Source organism: Notamacropus eugenii, chromosome 5 (assembly GCF_028372415.1).
Source record: "Notamacropus eugenii isolate mMacEug1 chromosome 5, mMacEug1.pri_v2, whole genome shotgun sequence".
NCBI lineage: Eukaryota > Metazoa > Chordata > Mammalia > Diprotodontia > Macropodidae > Notamacropus > Notamacropus eugenii.
Genome location: NC_092876.1, coordinates 342,131,396 through 342,153,811, shown reverse-complemented (window position 1 = coordinate 342,153,811; position 22,416 = coordinate 342,131,396). Strand labels below are relative to the sequence as shown.

At 38.0% G+C, this 22,416-nt stretch overlaps 1 protein-coding gene across 1 annotated transcript in view; it reads left to right on the top strand.

Moving 5' to 3' along the window:
- The window catches only part of LOC140506522 (protein mono-ADP-ribosyltransferase PARP14-like), an 81,061-nt gene that overhangs the window by 12,869 nt on the left and 45,776 nt on the right, over window positions 1–22,416 (top strand). The window contains exons 2-6 of the mRNA XM_072613794.1: window positions 2,630–2,760; window positions 5,360–5,393; window positions 5,979–6,227; window positions 8,176–8,412; window positions 17,228–19,506. Of these exons, the coding sequence (XP_072469895.1) occupies window positions 2,630–2,760; window positions 5,360–5,393; window positions 5,979–6,227; window positions 8,176–8,412; window positions 17,228–19,506 (2,930 nt within the window). The remainder of the gene's footprint in view (window positions 1–2,629; window positions 2,761–5,359; window positions 5,394–5,978; window positions 6,228–8,175; window positions 8,413–17,227; window positions 19,507–22,416) is intronic.

Sequence of the window (22,416 nt, the reverse complement as noted above, 5' to 3'; positions counted from 1 at the left end):
ACCTTCCTTAGCTATTTTCCTAGCCTCACAGTCTGAGAGACTGTTTACCCTTTTGTCTGATCCCACTGTTCCAGGATTTTTCCTGACAAAATATTCTCTGGGCTCTTTAAAGTCAACAAGTGGAGGGAGAAAGCAATTACTGATCACTCTGCCATCTTGGGTCCTGGAAGTTCTTCCTGAGAGGCTTTCTTGAAAGGTGAGAACACAACTGGATCTTGAAGGAGAAAGAATTTAAATGAATAAGAATTCATAGATACAGATGGAAGGTGAGTGGGGAGGTAGAGAATATTATATAATATCACATCTCTTTCCCTTTCCCCATTCCACCTGTCCTTTGATGCTTAGCTCAAATCCAGGCACTTAGAGGCAAGACTGAGATAAGGGGATCAGAAATTGGGTTCCCCTCTTTATAGGATGAAATATAAGTGACTTAGGTTGGCATTCAAGGCCTGACATTAACTTACCTTTCCAAGCAAATTTCATGTATTCCTTTTTACTAATAGCTGCTAGGTGGTGACACTGTGCATAGAGCACTGAACTTTTACCTGTGTTCAAATTCTACTACAGACACTAACAGTGTGACTAAGAGCACATTACTTAGCTTCTGTCTGCCTCAGTTTCCATATCTGTAAAACAAGGACAATAATAGCATCTCCCTTACAAGCTTGTTAAGATCAACTGAGATATCTCATAACATGCTTTTAAAATTAAGTCTTATTATTTATTGGTTATGTTCTATCCCGTTATTTTTTATTCTTCCTTCTCTCCTTCCATGTCCTTCCCAAGACCCTCTGTGTTCTTAAAACTGTGGAAAAGCAGTTCTGCTTTCTGACTCCCATTTATGTCTATTCACTGATATCCTTTTAGGCTTCATTGAAGTGACCTGGATATCTTCAAACTACCAAGTCTCCAGCTGAGCCATCTGGTAGTGCAAAGGAGAGAGCTGAGGTCTTCCTTAAGGAAACTTAAGTTCAAATCTTGCCTCTAATATTCAGTAACCATGTGACCCTGGGCAATTCATTCAACCTCTGTCAGTCTCCATTTTCCTCAGTAGTAAAATGAGGATTATAATAGCCCTTGCTTGGCAGAGATATTGGGAGGATCAAATGAGATGATACTTGTAAAAACAATAACAGCAATAATACCTACCACAGTGCTGGCACATAGTAGGTGCTAAATAAAAGCTATCTTTTTCCCCTTCCCTTTCTAGAAGTGATCCAATTCTTTGTTACAAAAAAGAGCTGCTGTAAATATTTTTTGTATATAAAGACCGTTTTCTTCTTCTTTTTTTAAGTATAGGTTTAGTTATGCTGCTGGGTCTAAGGTGTATGCAGAGTTTACTGATTTTGGAGATATAATTTCATATTGCTTTCCAGAGTAACTGAACCAATTCACAATGTTACCAGTATTGTCAGTATGCCTCTTTTCTCACATCACCTCCAACACTTGTCATTTTCTCTTTTGTCAACCTTGCCAACCTTAAGGGTACACAGTAGAACTTTGATGTTATTTTAACTTGAATTCCTTTGTAAAGGAGTGGATCAGGGTTGTCTTCTCGTATCTCGTCTTTGGGGCCAACATGAAACTTTGAAACTCATATGAAGAGCTAGTCTTTCTTCTAAGAATATAATAAATTCACCCCATAACTTTCAAATCTCTTCTGCTTGTCTGATTCCTTCTGTTTGCTATATTCATTTTTCAACTTGTTTTATGGTGGTTGTGCTTTCCACTTTATACTGTAGTAGTCATTGTCTATCTATTCTTTCTTGGTTCTGCTTCCTTCACTTTCCCTCAGTTCACAGTCATCCCATGCTTCTCTGTATTCTTAACATTTGTCATTTCTTATAGCGTAGCAATAGTTCATTAATTCCTATATCACAATTTGTTTACTCATTCCCAACAAGCATCTATTTTATTTTCAGTTCTATACCTCCACAGAAGTAATAATCTCAACACTTTGATGTGTATGGAGACTTACTTTTTTATCAGTGACATGCTTGACATGCTTTGCTGGAGTCAGGAAGACCTGAGTTTAAACTTGGACTTACGTGTTATTAACTGTGTGACCTTGGCAGTCACTTAATTTCTGTTTGCCTGCTTTCTGATTTGTAAAATGGGGATGATAATATCACCTAAATCCTAGGCTTGTTATGAGGATCAAATGGGATAATCATTATAAGGTGCTTAGCACAGTGCCTCGCATATAGTAAGTGCTACACATATGTTAGCTATAATCATTATTACTATTGGAGTATGTACCTAACTCTGGAATCCCTGAGTTAAAAAGCATGAATATTTTAGTATGTTATTTCCTTTGTAATAATGACCAAATTTAGTGTTGAGAAAATTCACTTCGTTCCTTTATAAAGGTCAATGGGTATAAAATATTGCAGAATTCACAAGACACAATTTGTTGATTTTGTCAAACTGCTTTTCTCTTCTCTTTATTTTTTATTCATTGTACCAAGGTATACTTCACTGCAGAAAGGAAGGGGAATGACATTTGTAAACACAGCTGATAGGTATAAAGCAAAAATAAAAAATAAAAATAGGGTTTAAAACCAGTACAACATTTTTTCCTTTTTAAAGCTCACCACATTATAATCTTGATTTCACACATCTTTTTCAGCCAAGCAACGAGTCCTGAAGAGAGAAAATCATGAGTTAGACTTGCCAGGAGAAGAAAAATTGAAGCTCACTGTCAGACTGCCTACAGCAAAGGAAGCCAATCAAGGAAAGGAAGAAGAAATCTCAAGAAGTGTAAATATATCTTATATATGATCAAAAACAAAGTGGGGTACTTTTTCATGCATTTCAGCAGGGATTCACTACCTGGAAGCATTAGAAAGATATGAAAGAGAGAAGTGTGAATTCTTGGTCATGTTGAAAATAGCAAGTGCTTATAAGGCTTAAGAAGCTAGAATAAGATTGTAGAAGGAATAGAAAAGTAAGACAGCACATTCCTTGGTCCTTCTCAGCCTCCTAGAACCATCTCTTCCTTCAAGTCATAGTTCAGGTCCCACCTCATTGACAAGACTTTTCCTGATTCTCACCCTCCTCCTTCCAGACGTTAGTTGTCCTTACTTCCTAAAATCATTTTGTATTATTTAGTATCTGTTTTGTATTTACTTATTCCTCTTTTATCCTTTTATCAGTTTGATGGTAGGAACATTTTCTTCTTTATATGTCAAGTACCTACACAAAATAGGTGCCTAATACATGGTTGTTGAACTGAAGAAGCTGCAAGTGGGATAAATATATTTACAGGAAGGAAAAAGCAACAAATATTACAAGTTTCAAACCCAAAAGATGTATGGAGAACTACCTATGGGACATTCAGTTGAACTCAGCTGAATTCAATTTTTAAAATACTGTTTCTATTTTTCAGTTTACAAGCATTTATTTTTCTGTCCCTTCTCTTCCTCATTACAAAAGGAAAACAAGCCCCTTGTAAAAATAATTCATAAACAAGCAAAACAAATTTCCATGACAGTCAACATGACTGAGAAAAGATAGAAGTACAGCATAGTCAATGAGACCTGAGTTCAGATCCAGCCTGACACTTGCTAGCTGGCAAGTCACTTAAGCTCTTTGAATATTTGACTTTAGTATAGCTGAGTTTTTTCCTTTTCAGTTTTCTACAAGGCAAAAATGATGGATTTTTTTCTATCTTTATTTAGACTTCTGGTTCTACAGATTTGGGCAGTTTTCATGGAAATGAATTTTCTTTAAAATGACATCCAAACCTTTTATTTTTATTATCACTTTGGGAGTCCAAAGATTCTAAATTATTCCACCCTGACCTGTTTTCTAGTGCCATTTTCTTGGGGGCCGGGGGTATCACAACTTTTCTGCTTTCAGTATTTTGATTTTCTTCTAATCTAGCTGCCCCTTGTCAATATTACCTATTGTTTCATCTATTCTGGGTTTCATAATAACAATAGCTAACATTTATTTAGCACTTACTATATGGACGCATTATGCTAAAACACTTTACAATAATTATCTCATTCAATCCTCACAAGCCTGGGAGGCAGGGGCTATCATTACTCCCATTTTACATGTAAGGGAATTGAGGCAAACAGAGGTAATGTGACTCAGCCAGGTAGAAAGTATCTGAGGTCACATCTGAACTTAGGTCTTCTTAATTCCAGGTCCAGCCCTCTATCCACTGTGCCACCATCTGTTATTTAGAGAAGACTTCCTATTTCCTCTTCCTATTCTTTCTTTCAGAGCTTTAAAAACATTTTTTAAATTGTCTCCTCCTCCACTTCTGTTAGGGAATTATGTAGGTAGTCCTTGTGGAAAATTCATTGTTTCATCTGAGTCTCCACTAGTGGTTGTTTTAAAGCTACTATCTCCTTCTTTTGGGAGGAAATATTTATGTTTGCAATAATTTTGATAGAGGTTATATTTTATATTTGATCTACTCATCTTGCCATCTCTAATTCCTGAATTAGAGCTTAATGCCAGCTCCACCCCATTGTTGGGCTTTTGGGTGATGTGGCCTATTCTGCTGAGTCTTCCTCTAGGTCACCTGAGTTTTTATACTGACCTCTACTTTCTGAAGGCTGACGCTCTCCCCTCCGTGGATCTTTGAGTTTCAGAGCAATGAATATTGAGGGCCATTTCTGGCACCCCAGATCAGGACATTGCACAGCTTTCTTGGGGAACACCTTACTGTTGTTACCTCTGGCCTCAAAACTTTGTCAGCTCTGCATGTGTCAGGCCCATCACTGCTCACAGAGGCATTGGTGGAAGTCACTTTTCTTGTTGCCTTTGGATATTGGGTGAGGTAACATGCAACTCTGGTGAGCAAGAAGTCATTTAATATGGTTTTTATTAGATCATTATAAAAAATCATTATTCAATCTCTTGAGAACTTCAGGGTTTAGCAGAAGTACTTTAATGTGGGAACTAAGTAGTCTAACTATTTCAATAAGTCATCTTGGCAGGAAACCTCACCTAGAGTGTGAGGGACCATGTTCTGCCCACACCTCTCTTGTGCTTCTCCATAGTCTAGTCTCTACTCCTGTTTTCTTCTCTTGGGCTACTAAACTCTGTTCCGTTCTTTTCCCTTCTAAAAACTTTCCAAAAAATTATCCCCAGTTTGTCATGTTCTCTCTTCAAATATGGCCCCTACAAGTGAAAACAGTTCTTTAAGGTATAAGCTGACCAATGAATAGGTACAGAAGGATTTATGTCTTACTTGCATTATGAATTTGTTGAACTTAGACAGCTACAGAATTGAGTATATTTATTTCTTGCATGTATTCTAGGCTGATCCCAGCCATGTCTTCTAAGTGGAAAGGTATTCTCCCTAATACTTGTTATTTTTTTTTGTTTATTTGGTCTTTAGGAGTCCAAGATCAAATCAAGACCCCAAGAACAAGGTAACAGTTACTCCTGAATTAGTTTGATGTACATACAACATGTAAATTGTTTTTCTTCCCTAAATGTCAGAATTCCTTACATGATTTTGAGTTGTCTTCTACATGAATGACTTATGGTTGCAAGGCAAGAATGGCAAGAACCAGCAAATAAATCTGAATGTGTTAGTTTCAATACAATTTGCTAGTTCATTACACCACATTAAACTGTCCTTCCTCCGAACTATGTTTCTCCTTCTTTCCCTGAGAAGATCTGGTTGTTGCTGTTTTTTCTTTTTAACTATGGCCCATGGATGAAGTCCAGCTGTTACTCTGGTTTTTTACTGCATTTTCTTCACTAGTGGGCATAAGGGAAAACTCCATGGACTGGAAATTGAAAATTTAACCTTAAGTAAACATTTCTCTGAGGGATTGTTGGATTTTCTGGAGAAGCTCCTTGTTCTTTTTGGTTATAGAGAACATTTGTTTTCAACTGATTTACTCAAAATATTAGAAAGTGATAAGAAGAGCAGCATGCATTATAACTTCGCATTCTGGTAATAACGTTTGCAATCCTAATTAGGGATGTTTTTGTGTCCTTAAAACTAGATGTATCAGAAGACCAGGACACAAAGCTCCCCCTGGGCAGAAGAATGGATGAGACAGAGGACCTGTGCAAAGGTTCTGAAAATGTTCCTTCTTTGGTTGCACTTAAAAATCTCCAAGTTCCAGAAAATGAGTGTCTCCTAGTTTTGCTGGTGGAGAACATTAGTGGTTTGTCAGAAAGTGAAGGAGATTTTGAAGTAGAAATCATACCAGAAGCAGAAACTGCTGTGCTAACCTTTCTGAAACACATTGGTAAGCCTGAGTAAAAATGAGAAAATATGCACCCCCAAACAGTCTTTATGTCATGCCTTGAAATTCTGATTAGCAAAGAAATGGGCCATCTTTGAATACCTTTACTAGTCATTTCTAATACTTTTTCTGCCTCTCAATAAGTGAAATCTTTGAAGATGTAGATAGGTAGGAGGATAGATAGCTTAGGTAATAGGGGATAGAATGTTGGATTTAGACACACAAAGACCTGAGTTCATACCCTATCTCAGAACCTAGATTTAGGACCCTGGGGACACCACTTAATGTCTTTGAGACTTAACTTTTTCATCTGTAAAATGTGGAGGTTGGACTTGATGACCTTTAAGGTCTGTTTCCACTCTAATCTACTATCCAAAGAAAGGTTATTGCATTTATCAACATGGTAGTAAGGTACATTGTTTTGATTCCAAAGTTCTGGTGTGTTTTAATAGGAAACAGGACTTTGTCATTATGAGCTCTATGTGTACGTGTGGAAGTATAGTAGCTGACATTTATAGAACATCTGAAGATTGGAAAAGCACTTTTATTTCCATTAGGTTTTTTGAACTTCACACTCTAAGGAAAATTCTGCAGCTATTTTTATTCCCATTTTACAGATGAGGAGAGTGAGGTTTTCAAAGAGACTTAACTGACCAAGGTTCAAACAGCTAGTTCTGTGCAAAGTGCAAGGATGGTAAAGAAAGAACTTTTAGAAGCACAAAAAGCTTTATACAGGAAGTGACCCCTGAGACCAGAATCTGAGGATCCCAGCTATTGTGAAACTAGTTGAAGGCAGAAAAATCAAATGTAAATTAGTGATTTCTCTAAATTGGAGTGCTCTGGTATGGATACCTAGGGGCAGCTAGGTAGCTCAGCAGATACAGTGCCAGGCTTGTAATCAGGAAGACTTACCTTCCCTGGTTCAACTCTGACTTCAGACTCTTATTAACTGTGTGACCCTAGACAAGTCACTTGACCTTGTTTGCCTCACTTTTCTCATCTGTTATAAAAATAAGCTGGAGGAGGAAATGTCAAATCACTCCATTATCTTCATTCACCCTACCCCCCTACCAAAAGAAAACCAAATGGTATTAAGAAGACGCAAACATGACTGAAATAATTGAATGACAACAACAGAACAAAATTGTCATCTTTGTGCCCCAGTTTGAACCCCATTTTTTCTGCTTATCGTTACATTTTTAGCTTATCAATTCATTTTGTATACTACATTATCTAGTCAGAGCAGACCGTTCTCTATCCCTTTCTTCATCCCACCCACTTCTAACTCAGTATCTCAGCTCTGGTCATCCTCATCTTGGCATGGATACTTTCTTTCCAGCTCTGTTTTTTTAACTTTCTCCCTTTCCTTAAGACCCAGCTCAGGGGCTATTGTGACCACTAAGCTGTGCCTGACTCACGCAGCTGAAAACCTTCTCTTCCTCTTATTGCTTCTCATAGCTCTTGCCCCACTTTGCTATTGTATAGTTACTTATGGAGTATATCTGTCTATTTACGTTCATGTAGTAGTATATTTTCCTCCAGTTAAATTGTAAATGCCTTGAAATCAGTATCCTTGCCTTATTGATCATCCTGTGCCTCCAGCACCCAGCACAGTACTGCAGCATAATGAGTATTTTAAAAACATATTTGTTGAATTGAATAGTAACTGTTAGTAATGGTTGAAGTGGATAGTAACTGGTGCAGGGTCAATGGATGATCTCTTTCAGAAGAGTTCTACTCTGCTTATCCAGGAGCTTCCAAGTACAACACCAGCATAGAAGTGTTCCCCTTCTAAAACTGGGATTATATCCTAAGGGTTCTTTTAGGAGTGTGAATTCTCACCAAGGAATCTTCACTTCAGTCACTCTACATAAAGCACATTTTAAATTAGTTTTCTTCCTTGACAAAAGGTTTAATAATATACTAACGATCTCTGTGTTTTTCTTCACAGATACAAAGACATTTGTTGACCGTTGTTCTCAAAACCGAATAGTCCAAGAGAAAAAGATTTTTGTAGAACCACTGGAAGAGACAAGAACCATCCTGGTGGAAAACCTGCCCCCCAATATCAATGAAAGTTACATCACTCTTTTCTTTGAGAACCCCAATAATGGAGGTGGACCAATATCCAAAGTCCAGTGTTTCCCGAAGGACAATTCAGCTCTGATTGAGTTTTCTGATTGCCAAGGTAATAATATCTACTGCCAATTTAATTCTGCTTTCCCCTTCCTAATCAATTGGCATCCACTTGATTGTTACAACACTGAAGTTTATATAATGTTTTGCAGTTTGCAGAGCACTTTCTGTACATTATCTGAGCCTCACAGCAACTTTTTTAGATAGGTAGTATATGTGTTCTACAAATGAGGAAACAAGTTCATAGAGTTTAATTTGCTCATATTCAAATAGTTAGTATGCATTCTAAAATAGGATCTGAATCCAGCTCTGGCTCTAAGGCTAGTCCTATATCCACTAAGGCATGCTTAGAAGTATTATTATGCTCATTTAACAGATGAGACATCTGACACCAAGAGAGACTGAATAACTTGCCCATGGTCACTCTAGCAGCATGTATCAGAAGATGAAGTCTTGCATTTGACCCACTGGACAATGACGTCACTTCAGGGACTGAGCTTAGAGTTAGGCTATGTAAACTGAGGAGGAAGTAGGATGATTAATGAAAGAGAACTTTATGTGGAACTATCAGGAAAGCTAAGCTTTCCCCTTGGAATATGGAAAGACTTCTCTGGATGTCTTGAAGTACTGTCTTTATGAATCCACAACACTTCAGATAACTGATTTGTGTTTTCCACTCTTTGATTCTTTTCTCCTGGGCTTATGCTGTTATTTTGGGTGGGGGAAAGATCTGAACCTGTGCTATCACTGGCATAGGGAACTTCACCAGAAGACATTTCCTCCCAATGCACGATGACACCTGTTATGCAATTTATAAGTTTCAGGGGATTTCCTTAGCAATCTCTGATTTAGTGACTTGCCTAAGGTCACATCTCTAGTAGTGGGATCTGGACCCTGTTGCCCTAACTCTGAAGTTGTCTCTCTCTTCCCTACTCCATTTTTAATCTCTTTGCTAAGACAAGGAGTGAATAAATGACTTTTTATGGTGGGCTTCCCTCTGCCTAGTGTCAGCCTACAACAGAAAGACTGCCATATGTTTTGAGAAAAGAAGGATGTTGGGTTGGCTCTAGAGAAAGTGGGGTAATGGGAATTTCACTTCTTCCTTATTAATTCCCTCTGTACTTCTTACATGAAGAAAACACATGAGCTAAATGTCCCCAATAGGAAGTCAGATTTGGGAAGCACATTCCAATTCCTGAAGTGCTTTTCTCACAATTCTATAGGTGGTTCAAAGTATTAATCTTCATTTTTGTAGATAAAAAAACTGAGGCTCAGCTACATAAAGTGCTTTGCCATGGTTACAGAACTAGGTAAAACCCTCATTGGAATATGAGCTAAAGTCTCCTGACTGCAAGAATGTGTCATATCCACTAAACCTCCCTCTGTTAAACATTTCCACTCATATAGGACAAGAACTTACAGGGCATGGAAGAAAAAAATCTGTGCTTTAAGATTAAAAAAAAAAAAACGCTGTCAGATGATGATTAATTTTAAAATACTTCTGTTTTCAAAGAGTATAGATGGGCAGAGTTCACCCTGTTAATTGAAATTCTCTTCATCCCAAACAATTTATTCCTCCATTTTACAGGCATCATGAAATAAAAGGCAAAATCTCATGATAAAATCAAAAATAGGCATGCAGCTAATATTTGGGTCTTTTTGTTTAGTTAAAGGGAACAATAATAATATTAATACAAAAGAAATTTCATGGTAAAATCAATCACTCCCTCTTAATTCCACTTTCAATCAGGTCAAAGGTGAACAAACTGATACCTCTCTTATTTACCTTGATCAAAACTTCAACCCACAGGGTTTCTTGTGCAGTGAAGTTAGTTGAGTATTCATTCTTTCATTTCCTCTCCCAACAGATAATGGGGTAGTTCCTTCTTCCTCTTGCTAGACCAGCTGAATTGAATAATTTTCCCTTTGGCTTCCACCTGTACAGCCTTGGGCACTGAGCACCAACTTCCAAGCTATTCCAATTGAGCTCATTTTAGCCTGAGGGCCAGATGGCCCTGAGGTTCCTGTAGAGTACTTCCTCTGCTAGGTTAGTGAGTTATGAGATAAAATGTATTACTAAAATCACAATAGGTCAGAGTTCCCAGAATAGAAAATTCTTAACATTTGGAAAGTGGTTCAGATAATAATAATAGCAGCTAGCATTTATTCAACACTTACTTTGTGCCAGGCACTAAGCTACAAATACTATCTCATTCCTCATAACATCTCTGGGAGGTAGGCACAACTATTATTACCCCTATTTTACAGTGGAGGAAACTGAGGCAAACAGAGGTTAAGGAATGTTTATTAGGTTTCATAATCAATATTCTTTTTAGTTTTTCTTTCTGTGCGGTATTGTTTGTGTTTGGTGATGCCTTGAATATACAATATAAAATAATTTTTTTGAGGCATTGGGGTAAAGTGACTTCCCCAGGATCACACAGTTAGGATCAGAAGCTACATTTGAACTGAGACTTTCTGTACTCCAGACCCAGCACCTCATCCACTGTGCCATCTTCCCACCTCCTGCTTAAATTCTGCGTAATTCCAGATAATACTGAACTTTCAGTTTAGTCAGAGATGAACATGTAGATAACCTCTCTCAACTGGATTGTGTGTGTTTGTCCTTCATTGCCGAAGAAGACCATGCCATCAGAGAAATAATGACATGACTTGCACTTGACTTTGTTGTGAGTGAGGAAGGATTGTGGAGGTCACCAGCCTAACTTCTCCTCCAGAGCCATCTGAATCCAGTGACCATATGTTCATCAGGATGATGACCCAGGATGAGGCAATTAGGGTTAAGTGACTTTCCCAAGGTCACACAGCTAGTGAGTGTCAAGTGTCTGAGGGAAGTTTAATCAAATGAAATTCCTCCTCTTATTCACCATAAGAAAAGACAAACTCTCTTCCTAATAAGTTTAGTTTAAAGGAATCCAAATTCCTTCCTGAATTAGATTTTTTTTGTATTCTAGGAAAATACTGTAAGTCTTTGATACAAGTGAAAAGCAGGACTTCAGGTTACAAGAAGTTCTTTGATTTAAGTTAGGCAGAGAATTTCAGACCAGAACACTGATTATATTATCCTTCAGTGTCTTTTGATACTGACATTAATGCAGTTTGCTTCCACAAGGGGAAGAGACTTAGATCTCTTTTGCATAAACTCATTCTAGGCATACTGCTGTAGCATATGCAGGTCAGCTTTTTATTTCCATCTCACCCTACCAATTCTGGACAGAAGGGAAATGTTTTAGAAAATTATCTCCAGTGATCACCTTATTCCCTTTTTTTTAAGGACTTCCAAGTACTTTAAGTCTAGCTTGTAAGACATACTGGCTGTTTGACCCTGGGTAAGTCACTTAACCTCTCAGTGAACCAGATGACCTTCTAAGTTTATAAATTGCAAAGAAGGTGCCAACCTATATTGGGAGGGGGAATTTCTCCATCTAAGTATTTTCTATATCAAAGAAATCACAGGTTCAGTCCTATCCCTATTGTTTCATCATAAATGACCCAGTACAGTTATTTTTTTAATTAGCTATTCCTCAGAGGCAACTAGGTGGCCCCATAGTGCACCAAAGTCTGGAAGACCTGGCTGGGTGAAATCTGGCCTCAAACACTTACTACTTGTGCGGCCTTGGGCAAGTCACTTAACCCTGTTTGCCTCAGTTTCCTCATCTGCAAAATGAGCTGGAGAGGAAAATGGTAAACCATTCCAGTGTCTATGTCAAGAAAACCCTGGAAGGGGTCATGGAGAGTTGTACATGACTGAAAATGACTAAATAATAACAAAAAGGTATAAAAAACCCTGATATTTTAGCACCATGAGGAACCTTAGTGAAAGACAATGACCTTCTTTGGCAAATCAAATAAAGAATACCAAGAGCAGTTTTTACCTGTCTCATGTCACAGTTATCCATTGTTGGCCCTTGCACTACAACCCAGGTGTCCTGGACCCTAATATCACACTGTATGTGCATTAAACAATCCTAGGATTCTTGAGTTGGATGGCATCTTAGAAAGTATTTGGTATCACTTTTTCCCTTATACATTCTCTTGCTACCTGTAATGTGGGAATCCCTATGTACAGTTTGATCAAGGTTTCCTAGTAAAGATTCCAGAAATGGCCTTTTTTCTAGTCCCAGGATAAGTTATACCCTGTATGTTACATTTGTGGCCATGTAAAGTTTCCCAAGATCTAGTTCCTCTTCAGAACAGTAAAGGATCCTGCCAGTTCACCTGGAGGTATTTTGAGCATAGGACAATGCTCTAAATTCATGAAAATCCTAAAAAGTAATGAAAAGTTAATCTAGTAATAAAATTTATTAACTGTGTACTCTGTGCCTGGCACTGTACTAAGCACTGAGGCTATAAAAACAGGCAAAAAATAGTCCCTGCATTAAGGGAGCTTGTAACAGAAATGAGAAGACAACTTGCAAGTAAATATATACAGAGTAAGCTATATATAGGATGAAAAGAAATAAAATTAAGAAAGGATGAAGAAGGCTTCCAGTCAAAGAAGGGAATTTTGTTGGGATTTAAAGGAAATCAGGGAGGTTGGTAGATGGGAATGAGGAAGGAGAGCATTCCAAGTCATAAGGGACAGCCAGACAAAAGGCCAGGAGCTGAGAAATGACATATCTTGTCTAAGGAACATTCAGTACATGTTGCAGAATAAGGAGTAAGAAGGAAAGGTAGGAGAGGACTATGTCATGAAAGGCTTTGAATGCTAAATGGAGGATTTTCTGTTTGTTCCTGAAGACAATAGGGAGCCACTGGAGGTTACTGTGTGTGGTGGGAGGAATGACATGATGAGACCTACATTTTAGGAAAATCACAGTGGTGAAATGGAGAATGGATTGGAGTGGGGAGAGACTTCAGACAGGCAGACCCCACCAGTAGGCTACTGCCTGGTTCAGGAATGAGGTGATGAGGGCCTGCCCCAGAGTGGTGGCAGAAGCAGAGGAGAAAAGGGGTGCTTTTCAAGAGATATTACAAAGTTAAAAACAAGAGGTCTTGGCAACATCTTGGATTTGGTTGGGTGGGTGAGAGATAGTGAGGACTCCAAGAAGACTTTTAACTTTTGAGCCTGAGGAACAGGGAAGGTGGTATTGTCATCTACAATGTGGGAAGCTAGCAGGGGGGCATGGTTCAGGTTTGGGAATAGTGAAATCACTTTTAGACATGTTATTGAGTCTAATAGGATTACTGGACATTCAGTTTGAGTTGTCCAAAAGGCAGTTGGAGATGTGAGATAGGAGGGCAACAGAGAATTTGGGGCAATATAGGCAGATTTGAGAATCATCAGCATAGTGAATCCATGGGAACTTATGAGATCACCAAATGAAATAAGTATGGAGGGAGATAAGAAAAGAGCCCAGGACAGCCCTGTTAGAGGATGTGAACTGGAAAGGGATCCAGCTAAAGCGACAGAGGAGTGGGCAGATAGAGAGGATGCAAACCAGGGTGAAATGGTGTCCCAAAAACCTAGAGAGGAAAAGGTCTCAAGAAGAAGAGAGTGGTTAACAGGGTCAAAGAGAATGAGGATAGAGAAAAGGTCAATGGATGCAGCAACTAAGAGATCATCAGTAACTTTGGAGAGTCCTTTTGGTGGAATGATAAGACCAGAAGCTGAATCATAAGAGGGTTAGAAGAGAGTGGGAGGAGAGAAATTGTAGGCGTCTATTATAGAGAGCCTTTTTGAAGAGATTAGATACAAGAGGAAGAAGAGATATGGGACAGCCGTGAGGAAGAGTCAGTTGAGGGGAGAATATTTTCAGGAGGGAAGAGAAAAATCCACGTTTGTAGGCAGTAGCAAATGAACCTGTAGACACGGTGAGAATGAAAATAAGTGGAAGAGTGGGGACAAGAGAGAATGCAATCTGATAGAGTAGATGGAATGAAATGAGATCTCTTATATAAATGGAGAAGTAAGCCTTGGGAAGGAATGTCTACTTCATCATGTGAGACAGGGATGAAGGAGAGAGTGGCAAAAGGTGTGTGAATGACAGGAAATGAAGAAGAGGGGAGAAGAAGCCTAAATGATTACCAACTGGGAACTTCTTTTTGGGCTTCTAAGGATAGCTAGTGACTGACCTAGAAGTAATGTGTGTGTCAGCAGAAAAGCTTCAACACTTTCCATTCAGAAGAGTTTTCTGCTCCTATGTCAGTGTTCAGTGTATCCATCAGTATTTATTAAGCACCTGCTATGTGCCAGGATAACCACCTACTAAGTGCTGAGGATACAAAGAAAAGCAAAAACAATCCCTGCTCTTAAGGAACTCAAGGTCTAACAGAGAAAACAACAAGCACGCAACAGTGTACAAGCAAGATATGTGTAGGATAAATAAGAAATTAGCAATGGAGAGATAGCACTAGAATTAATGGATACTGGGAAATAATTCCTGTAGAAGACAGGATTTTAGTTAGGACTTAAAGAAAGCTGTGGGTGCCAGTACGCAGAGAAGAGTAAAGAGAGCATTCTAAGCATGGCAGACAGCAAAGGAAAATGCCCAGAGCTGAGAGATGGAGTGCCTTGTTGGTAGAAGTACAAGGAGGCCAATATCATATCTATAATTTGATACTGCTTCTAAATCCCTTTGCAAAAACCAGTCACATTCACCCCAAAATACCCTAACTACCTGTGGTACTGTGCCAAGCATATACCATGTACCTCTGCACAGAGGTCTGCCACACTTAATTGTTGACCGTGGTGCCTAACACAGATGTGCCTAAGGAAGTTCAGAATCATATTGAGAAGACATTGTGAAATTCAGCTGAAGCTACACTTGCAGCAGAACTGTATCTCAGCAGAATCCTTGACTTTTAAGAATTTTGTGAAATCATAAATTCACTTTTGGTCACATTACCACATTCCAACACTTACAGAGGGATCTATGCCTCCTGTGTTGCCTGTGTTAACTCAAGTGCTTATTAATTAGCCTCCTAATTAATGAACTCCATTGTTGGCTAATGTGCAACAGTGAATACTTCTGGATTCTACTCGAGAAATTCTAAGAGCCTCAAAATTTGACCCAACCAAGGTTTTTTTTTAAATAACTGACATTTCATTGGTGTTTTATTATCATTGGCATTGGTATTATTGGCATTTATTGTTTAAATGAGTCATTATATTGGGATCTGTCTGACGAATATCTTCTATTCAGAAGATATTTTTCTTTTCTTTATTATTATCATCACACATAATAATACCAGCTCACATTTACCTAGCACTTTGGAGTTTATAGAGGACTCTCTTTTATTCTTACCTGTGAAGTAATTTCAAAAGTATTGAGACTTACCACTTGACAAATGAGAAAATAAAGATAGTTGGAGTCAGAGCTGGAGCTCAAACCCAGGCCTGCTGATTCCAAGTCCCTGACTTGAAATGAGCTTTGCATAATGTAACAATGATGTCAGAGCCTTAGGATCTCTTGCCCTGAATAAGATCATGGTCCAGTATCTTGTGCCTGTAGACACAATAAATGTTTAATGAATGAACCACTTCAGCCTTTAAGTACTATTATCTCTTTGGGTATTATCACAGTAAGAAATGTAGGTTACTCTCTAAACATGTGTGGAAAAGGCTAACAGGTTCAGGAGAGGAAGGCAGCATGGTTGGGAGAAAGGATACTACACACAGAGCTAAAGGACCTGGTTTCAAACTACACCTCTGTTATTGACCATCTGCATGATCTTGGGGGAGCACAAAATAAAGAAGACAATTAACTTATGTGTAAACAGAGAAGTGTGAAGGTGGAAAAATTCAACCACGAATTTGCCTTGAGAGCAAAGCATTCCATTAGGCAGTGCTTAGGGTGGATGATCATATACAGCCAGAATTTGTGATGTTCCACCAGATACTGTGGCATTTTTAATTTGTTTCTTAATATATTATTTTTGTTTTGAATTTCACTGCATTCATCTTTTTGGATGATGATTGATTTCCCTTTAAACAAGTACGGGAATACTTATTGCATTCTTAAGAATGATTTTTTTGAAGTGGAAATTGAAGGAAAGTCCATCATTTGGGGAATGCTTGAACAATTTGTGGTACATGAATGTAGTAGAATATTATTGTCCTATTAGAAAGGATAAGCAGGTAGATTTCAGAAAAAAACCTGGAAAGACTTACATGAATTGGTGCAAATTGAAGTGAGCAGAGCCAAGAGAACACTGTACACAGTAACAGTAATATTTTGTGATGATCAAATATGATTGACTTAGATCTTCTCAGCAATGCAGTGTTCTAGGAAAATTTCAAAAGGCTCATTATGGAAAATGCTATCCACTCCCATAGAAAGAACTGAATGCAGAATGAAGCAAACTATTTTCACTTTTTTGTTGTTTTTTTAAATTTTTCAAACTGTATTTATCCTGTAAACTGTTTTGTCTTTTACAACTTGACTATTATGGAAATGTGTTTTACATAATTGTACATAGATAAAGTAGATCAAATTGCCAAGTCTTTTAGAGAACAGGGAAGCAAAGGAGAGAGGGATAAAATTTTGAACTCAAAATTTTATTTAAAAATGTTGTTAAAAAGAATATTTTTTATATCAAAATAGCCAATTTTTTTACAGAGTAAACCCTAACTCCTCAGTGTTTTAATGGGCTTGAACAGGAAAATAATCCCTTGAGAGAATTCCATTTTAAAATAAATATTGGGAGAATATAGCTCATTCTTTAAGTGGAATAATTGTGTTGCATTAGTATGTCTCTTTAAAGTGAGCACTATTTTAGAATAATGGCAATAAATTTCACAATTTCAATACAAAGACAAATTCTACCTGAATTTAGATGCAACACATTTAATTAAACTTTTAGGAGCTGTAAAATTTATATTTATTTATTTATTTTTCTTTTAGTTGTTAAAACCATATTGACAAAGAATCTCCTCTTCAAAAGCAATCCCATTTCGATGTTCCCATACTACCATAGTTTGGGTACTGCTTTATATGGAAAGGCAAAGCCACCAGTGAAGCTACCAGAAACATTAACAATACCAGTGGACCCTTATCTATTGAAGTTCTTACAGAAAGATGATCAAATAATTGGAGAGATAACTAGCACCATGGAGAGCAATCATTGTGAGCTAACATGGCCTAGACCCAATGGTAAAGACTCAAAAATTATACTAAGTCCTTCAGCCACCTTGGTCAGCCAAAGGAGAACAAGCAGCAACATAATCAAGACATGGAGTGAGGATGTTTCCATGAGATTCTCTTGCCTCATGTCTGAATATCAGGTTAAGAAGTATAATGTAGATGCAGTGATGTGGGAAGCCATTAGAGACAGCATGGAAAATAAGAGCATTTTTATTGAATTTGATAAGCTTCAGGAGACAGTGGTCATAGCAGGGAGACTGGAGGATGTGCAAAGAATTGAACCACAAATGAGGACTCTAATAGAAAGGTTCATTGAAAATATAGAAAGGGAAAAGCAAAGCATAAGTGAGAACTGGAACATGTGTCCTGGAAGATTTTCCATTTTATGCAAGAATGGGTTAGAAGAGACTCTCCACAAGGAATACCCAGAATTGCAAGTCACTTACAATGCATTCACAAAGAGCATTTGTCTGAGTGGATTGGCTACAGATGTGTACAAAGCAAAGAGTGAAATTCTGGAGAAGATGCATAGCTTGGCTCAGAAATCCCTCCATGTTCCTCCTCAGATCGTTCAGTTTCTGCAGCAGGTAAACTGTGAGACATTCTCTAAATCTCTTTTTGGAGCAGAGAAAATTCCTGCTGCTTATGAGTTGGAAGGTGAAGCAGTTGTGCTGTATGGCTCCTCTCTCCAAATTCTTTCAGAAGCTGAAGAACATATGAAAAGAGTCTTGGACTTCAAATGCATTAGTGTGGTAGAAGGTGGAATTCTTAATGATTTTCGGTGGAAAAAACTCACTGATGAATTAAATGAGAAATACAACTGTTCCTCAAGGACTGTGATAATAGAACAGCAAAATTCAGACACTGGTGTTCAGATAATCATTGCTGGTTGTGTTAGTCCAGTATGTGAAGGCTATCAGAAACTTCATGAATTTATAGAAAAAAATGCAGAAGTACAGGAGTTTGTCTCTGTGAACTCTCTAGGAGTTATCCAGTATATGAAGGAGGAGAAAAAACAAATCTGGAAAAAACTAAAGAAAAAAAAAGTGAAGGTTGATTTCAAAACCCTGGGCAAGCAAAGAGGCATTTCACTGCATGGTCCGAAAGGAGAAGTGGTAAGAGGAATGTCCATGGTTAAAGAAACATTAGATTCATTATATGTTAGAAATTTTATCATTGATAAACCAGCAGCCAAATACTTGTTCAAAGACAAAGAAGATTATTGTACAAAGCAAGTCAAAGAGAGGTATAATTGTTTAGTCTGGCTACAAGAAGATAGAGATGAGAACAGTGGAGGCAGAACCGATGGCCAGAAGGTCCATTGCAAGATAACCTTAGAATCTGGCATCTTATTAACTGTTCAGAAAGGTGACTTAACCCAGTTCTCAGCAGATGTGGTGGTGAATGCAGCAAATGAGGACCTACAGCACTATGGAGGCCTGGCAGCTGCACTCTCTAAAGCAGCAGGCCCAGAGCTACAGAGGGCCTGTGACCAGATAATCCAGGAAAGGGGCAAGATTCCTCCTGGCTGTGCTGTTGTCTCAACTGCTGGACAGCTCCCATATAAGGAAGTGATTCATGCTGTTGGCCCCAGGTGGACACAAGAACATGCTCACAGATGTGTACAGCTACTAAAAAATGCTATCACTGAGTCTCTTTATCTAGGTGGAGTTAATGGGCACACTTCAATAGTCATCCCAGCTATCAGTTCTGGGGTGTTTGGCTTCCCCTTAAAAGAGTGTGCAGAGACCATCATTCTGTCCATCAAGGAAAACTTCCAGAACTCCCAGAAGAAACATAGCTTGAAAAAGATTCACCTTGTTGATTCATCTGAGGAGACAGTTCAGGCTTTATACGAAGCAGTGAGGACCATTTTTAAAGATGCATTTTCTAGTACCAATTCACTGTCCTGTACACCATTAGAAAACCAGAAAACCACCTTGAGAAAAAGTACTGAACTTATTAATGTGTTGGACTCTATCCAAACCAGTGAACAGCTAAGCATCAACTTGATGAAAGGGGATGTTCAGGATGTGCAGGTGGGTATTACCATTTACCAAATGCCACTGAAGATTATTTTGAAATTTAAGTGACCTGATTCATATGTAACTGGGATCATATATACTTTTAGCATATGATCTCTGTAAAGTTAATGCAGATTTAGTCTAAGGTTAAAATTCTACTCCCTTTAGCATGTGGAAGTTGAATATAAGTCCATTGACTTGCCCAGGGTCATATAGCTCATAAGTGTTGAAGGCAGATTTCTACATAGTTCTTCCTATCTACAAATCCATTGGCCTAGTCATGATACCATGCTGCCTTCATAGAGAAATTTTACATGATCCGACATGAATCCCTTTCCATTGTTGCAACTAACCAAGAGCTGACTTTATCTAGTTTTGTCGTTTTTCAGTTGTGTGATTTCATTTGGGGTTTTCTTGGCAAAGATATTGGAGTAATTTGCCATTTCCTTCTCTAACTCATTTTAAAGATTAAAAAACTAAGGCAAATGAGTTGAGTAACTTGATCTCACAACTGCAAATTGTTTGGGGCCAGATTTGAAGTCAGGAAAATGAGTTTTCTGACTCCATGTCCTGCCCTCTATCCACTTGACTACCTAGTTGCCCAGCTTTATCTAGAAAGTATCTATTCTAGAGAAGGAAACATTTTTTTTGTTAAAAAGCAGGTCATATTTTTTATTGTCGTTCCATTTTTTCAATCATGTCCCACTCTTCATGACCTTTTTACGGGTTTTCTTGGCAAACATACTGGAGTGGTTTGCCATTTCCTTCTCCAGCTCATTTTATAGATAAAGGAAGTTAAGTCAAACAGAGTTAAACCTCTTGCCCAGGGTCATACAGCTAGTGTTTAAGATTGGTTTTGAACTTTGGTCCTCCTGACTCTAGGGCCACCAGTCTGTCCACTGAGCCATATAGCTGCCCCAGTCAGATTTTTTAGTTTTTCTTTAAAAATTGTTTTTCTTCTTCATTAACAACTTCAAAAGTAGCAAAGAACATTAGCAGGTTGACATAGAGACACAAAAAATTATATATGAAGCTGTGAACTTCTCTTATGTGTAATTTAGCTGATATTTTTAAAAAAGGTATATTACATTTAGCACTATTATAACAGAACAACCCTGCTTGTCTCCCTCCACATCTAAACTTACGTCTAAGTTTTCTTAAATGTTTCATCAATGCTTTCTTTTTCTTCCTTTCTCCATTTTTGCATTACTCTCCTTACCCACTACCTTTCTCCAGCTACTATTTCAGGACCCAGCTCAAATCCCACGAAGCTGCCCCAGGTTATCCAATCTGAAATGATGGAATGGAATGGAAAAGAATTTATGATAGCACTATGTACAAAGCTCTGTGTTCAGTTTTGTTCTTTCTTCGTTATTCATTAGTTGATAAAAGTCCTACCATGTTTTACTTGAGGCACCTAAGTACACAGTGGATAGAGAACTGCCTCTGAAGTAAAAATGACCTGAGTTCAAATAGACCCTCAAGCAAGGAATTTGCAAGAAATAGCAAGCCACCTAACCACTATCTGCCTCAATTTACTCATCCCTAAAGTAGAGATAGTAAGAGCACTTGCTTCACAGAGTTGTTGTGAAGATCAAATGAGATATTTGTAAAGTGCTCCCATAAATGCTAAGTATTTTTTAAAAATAATTCCTCATTTTTGTTGCTTCTTATGAGATAATAATATTCTATTATATTCATAGGATCCTTATTACTCAAATGTTTCTTCCCCCCTTTTTTTGCTACCAGGAAGATTGCTGCTATGATTACTATATTCTGTTTGGAATTTAAGACCTCCATAAGGTCTCAACCCAACAATAATTTTGCTAGCACAAAAGGTCTGAACAGTTTATTGTCTGTTTTCACATATTTGCAAATTATTTTCCCATATGTTTGGAAATATCTAACTCCCCTTATCCTATCAGTATGCATTGCTTCCCACAGAGACTCCAACATTCACAGTTTTTTTACATCAACTTTTCAATGATGGGAATGAAGTCTGTTTCTTCTTATTAAAATAATGGTGTTTTTCTCATATGTTTTTTTAACATTTAAATTTTTCTTTGGAACACATGTCTGTTAAAGATTTGCTTTTGTTCTTATATATATATTTTTTTTTATTTGAAAAGATTAAAACTCAAGCCCTTCACCTAAAAATATATTACTCTTACCTTTTCCCTTTGTATTCATCTGATTAACAAGTGCTACTATTTCAGGGCCCAGCTCAAATCCCACGAAGCTGCCCCAGGTTATCCAGTCTGAAATGATGGAATGGAACGGAAAAGCATTTATTATAGCACTACGTACAAAGCACTGTGTTCAGTTTTGTAACACAAATAGGAAATCAAGAGAGTCTCTGCTCTCATTGAGTTGATATTCTAACGTGGGAAAGAACAAATAAATGAGGGTTCATATTAGGTCACTATTATACTATTTGGTTCATAGCAGAATGAAAACTCAGGTAGTATTTAGCCAAGAGAAGTAGTAGGTTGAGTGGCAAAACTCAAAGATCCTGATGAGTAATGATAGAATGGATGGTCCCCTGGCAAGAAGACAGTGTATGGAAAGATTAGAGTGGAGTTGGGCTCTGGATTGCATTCCACAGAGATAAATACCATGAGAATCAGTGTCCAGATGACAGTGGGTATCTTGAGTGCAGTTGATGCTGGACAATGGGACAATGAGAGTTAGTTGGGGAAGGGAAATGTTCATGGCTTCCCTCCACTGTGGGAGGTGATGCTACTTTATATTTCAGCAGTCTACTGTTGGGCTGGGTGGAGGTAGCAGGGAGTCAGGGGAAGCTAGGTGACTCAGCAGTTGCTGTGCTGGGTCTAAAGTTAGGAAGACTTGAATTCAAATCTGACTTCAGACAGTTACTACCTTTGTGCACCCAGGAAAGTCACTTAACCCTTGCCATCCTCAGTT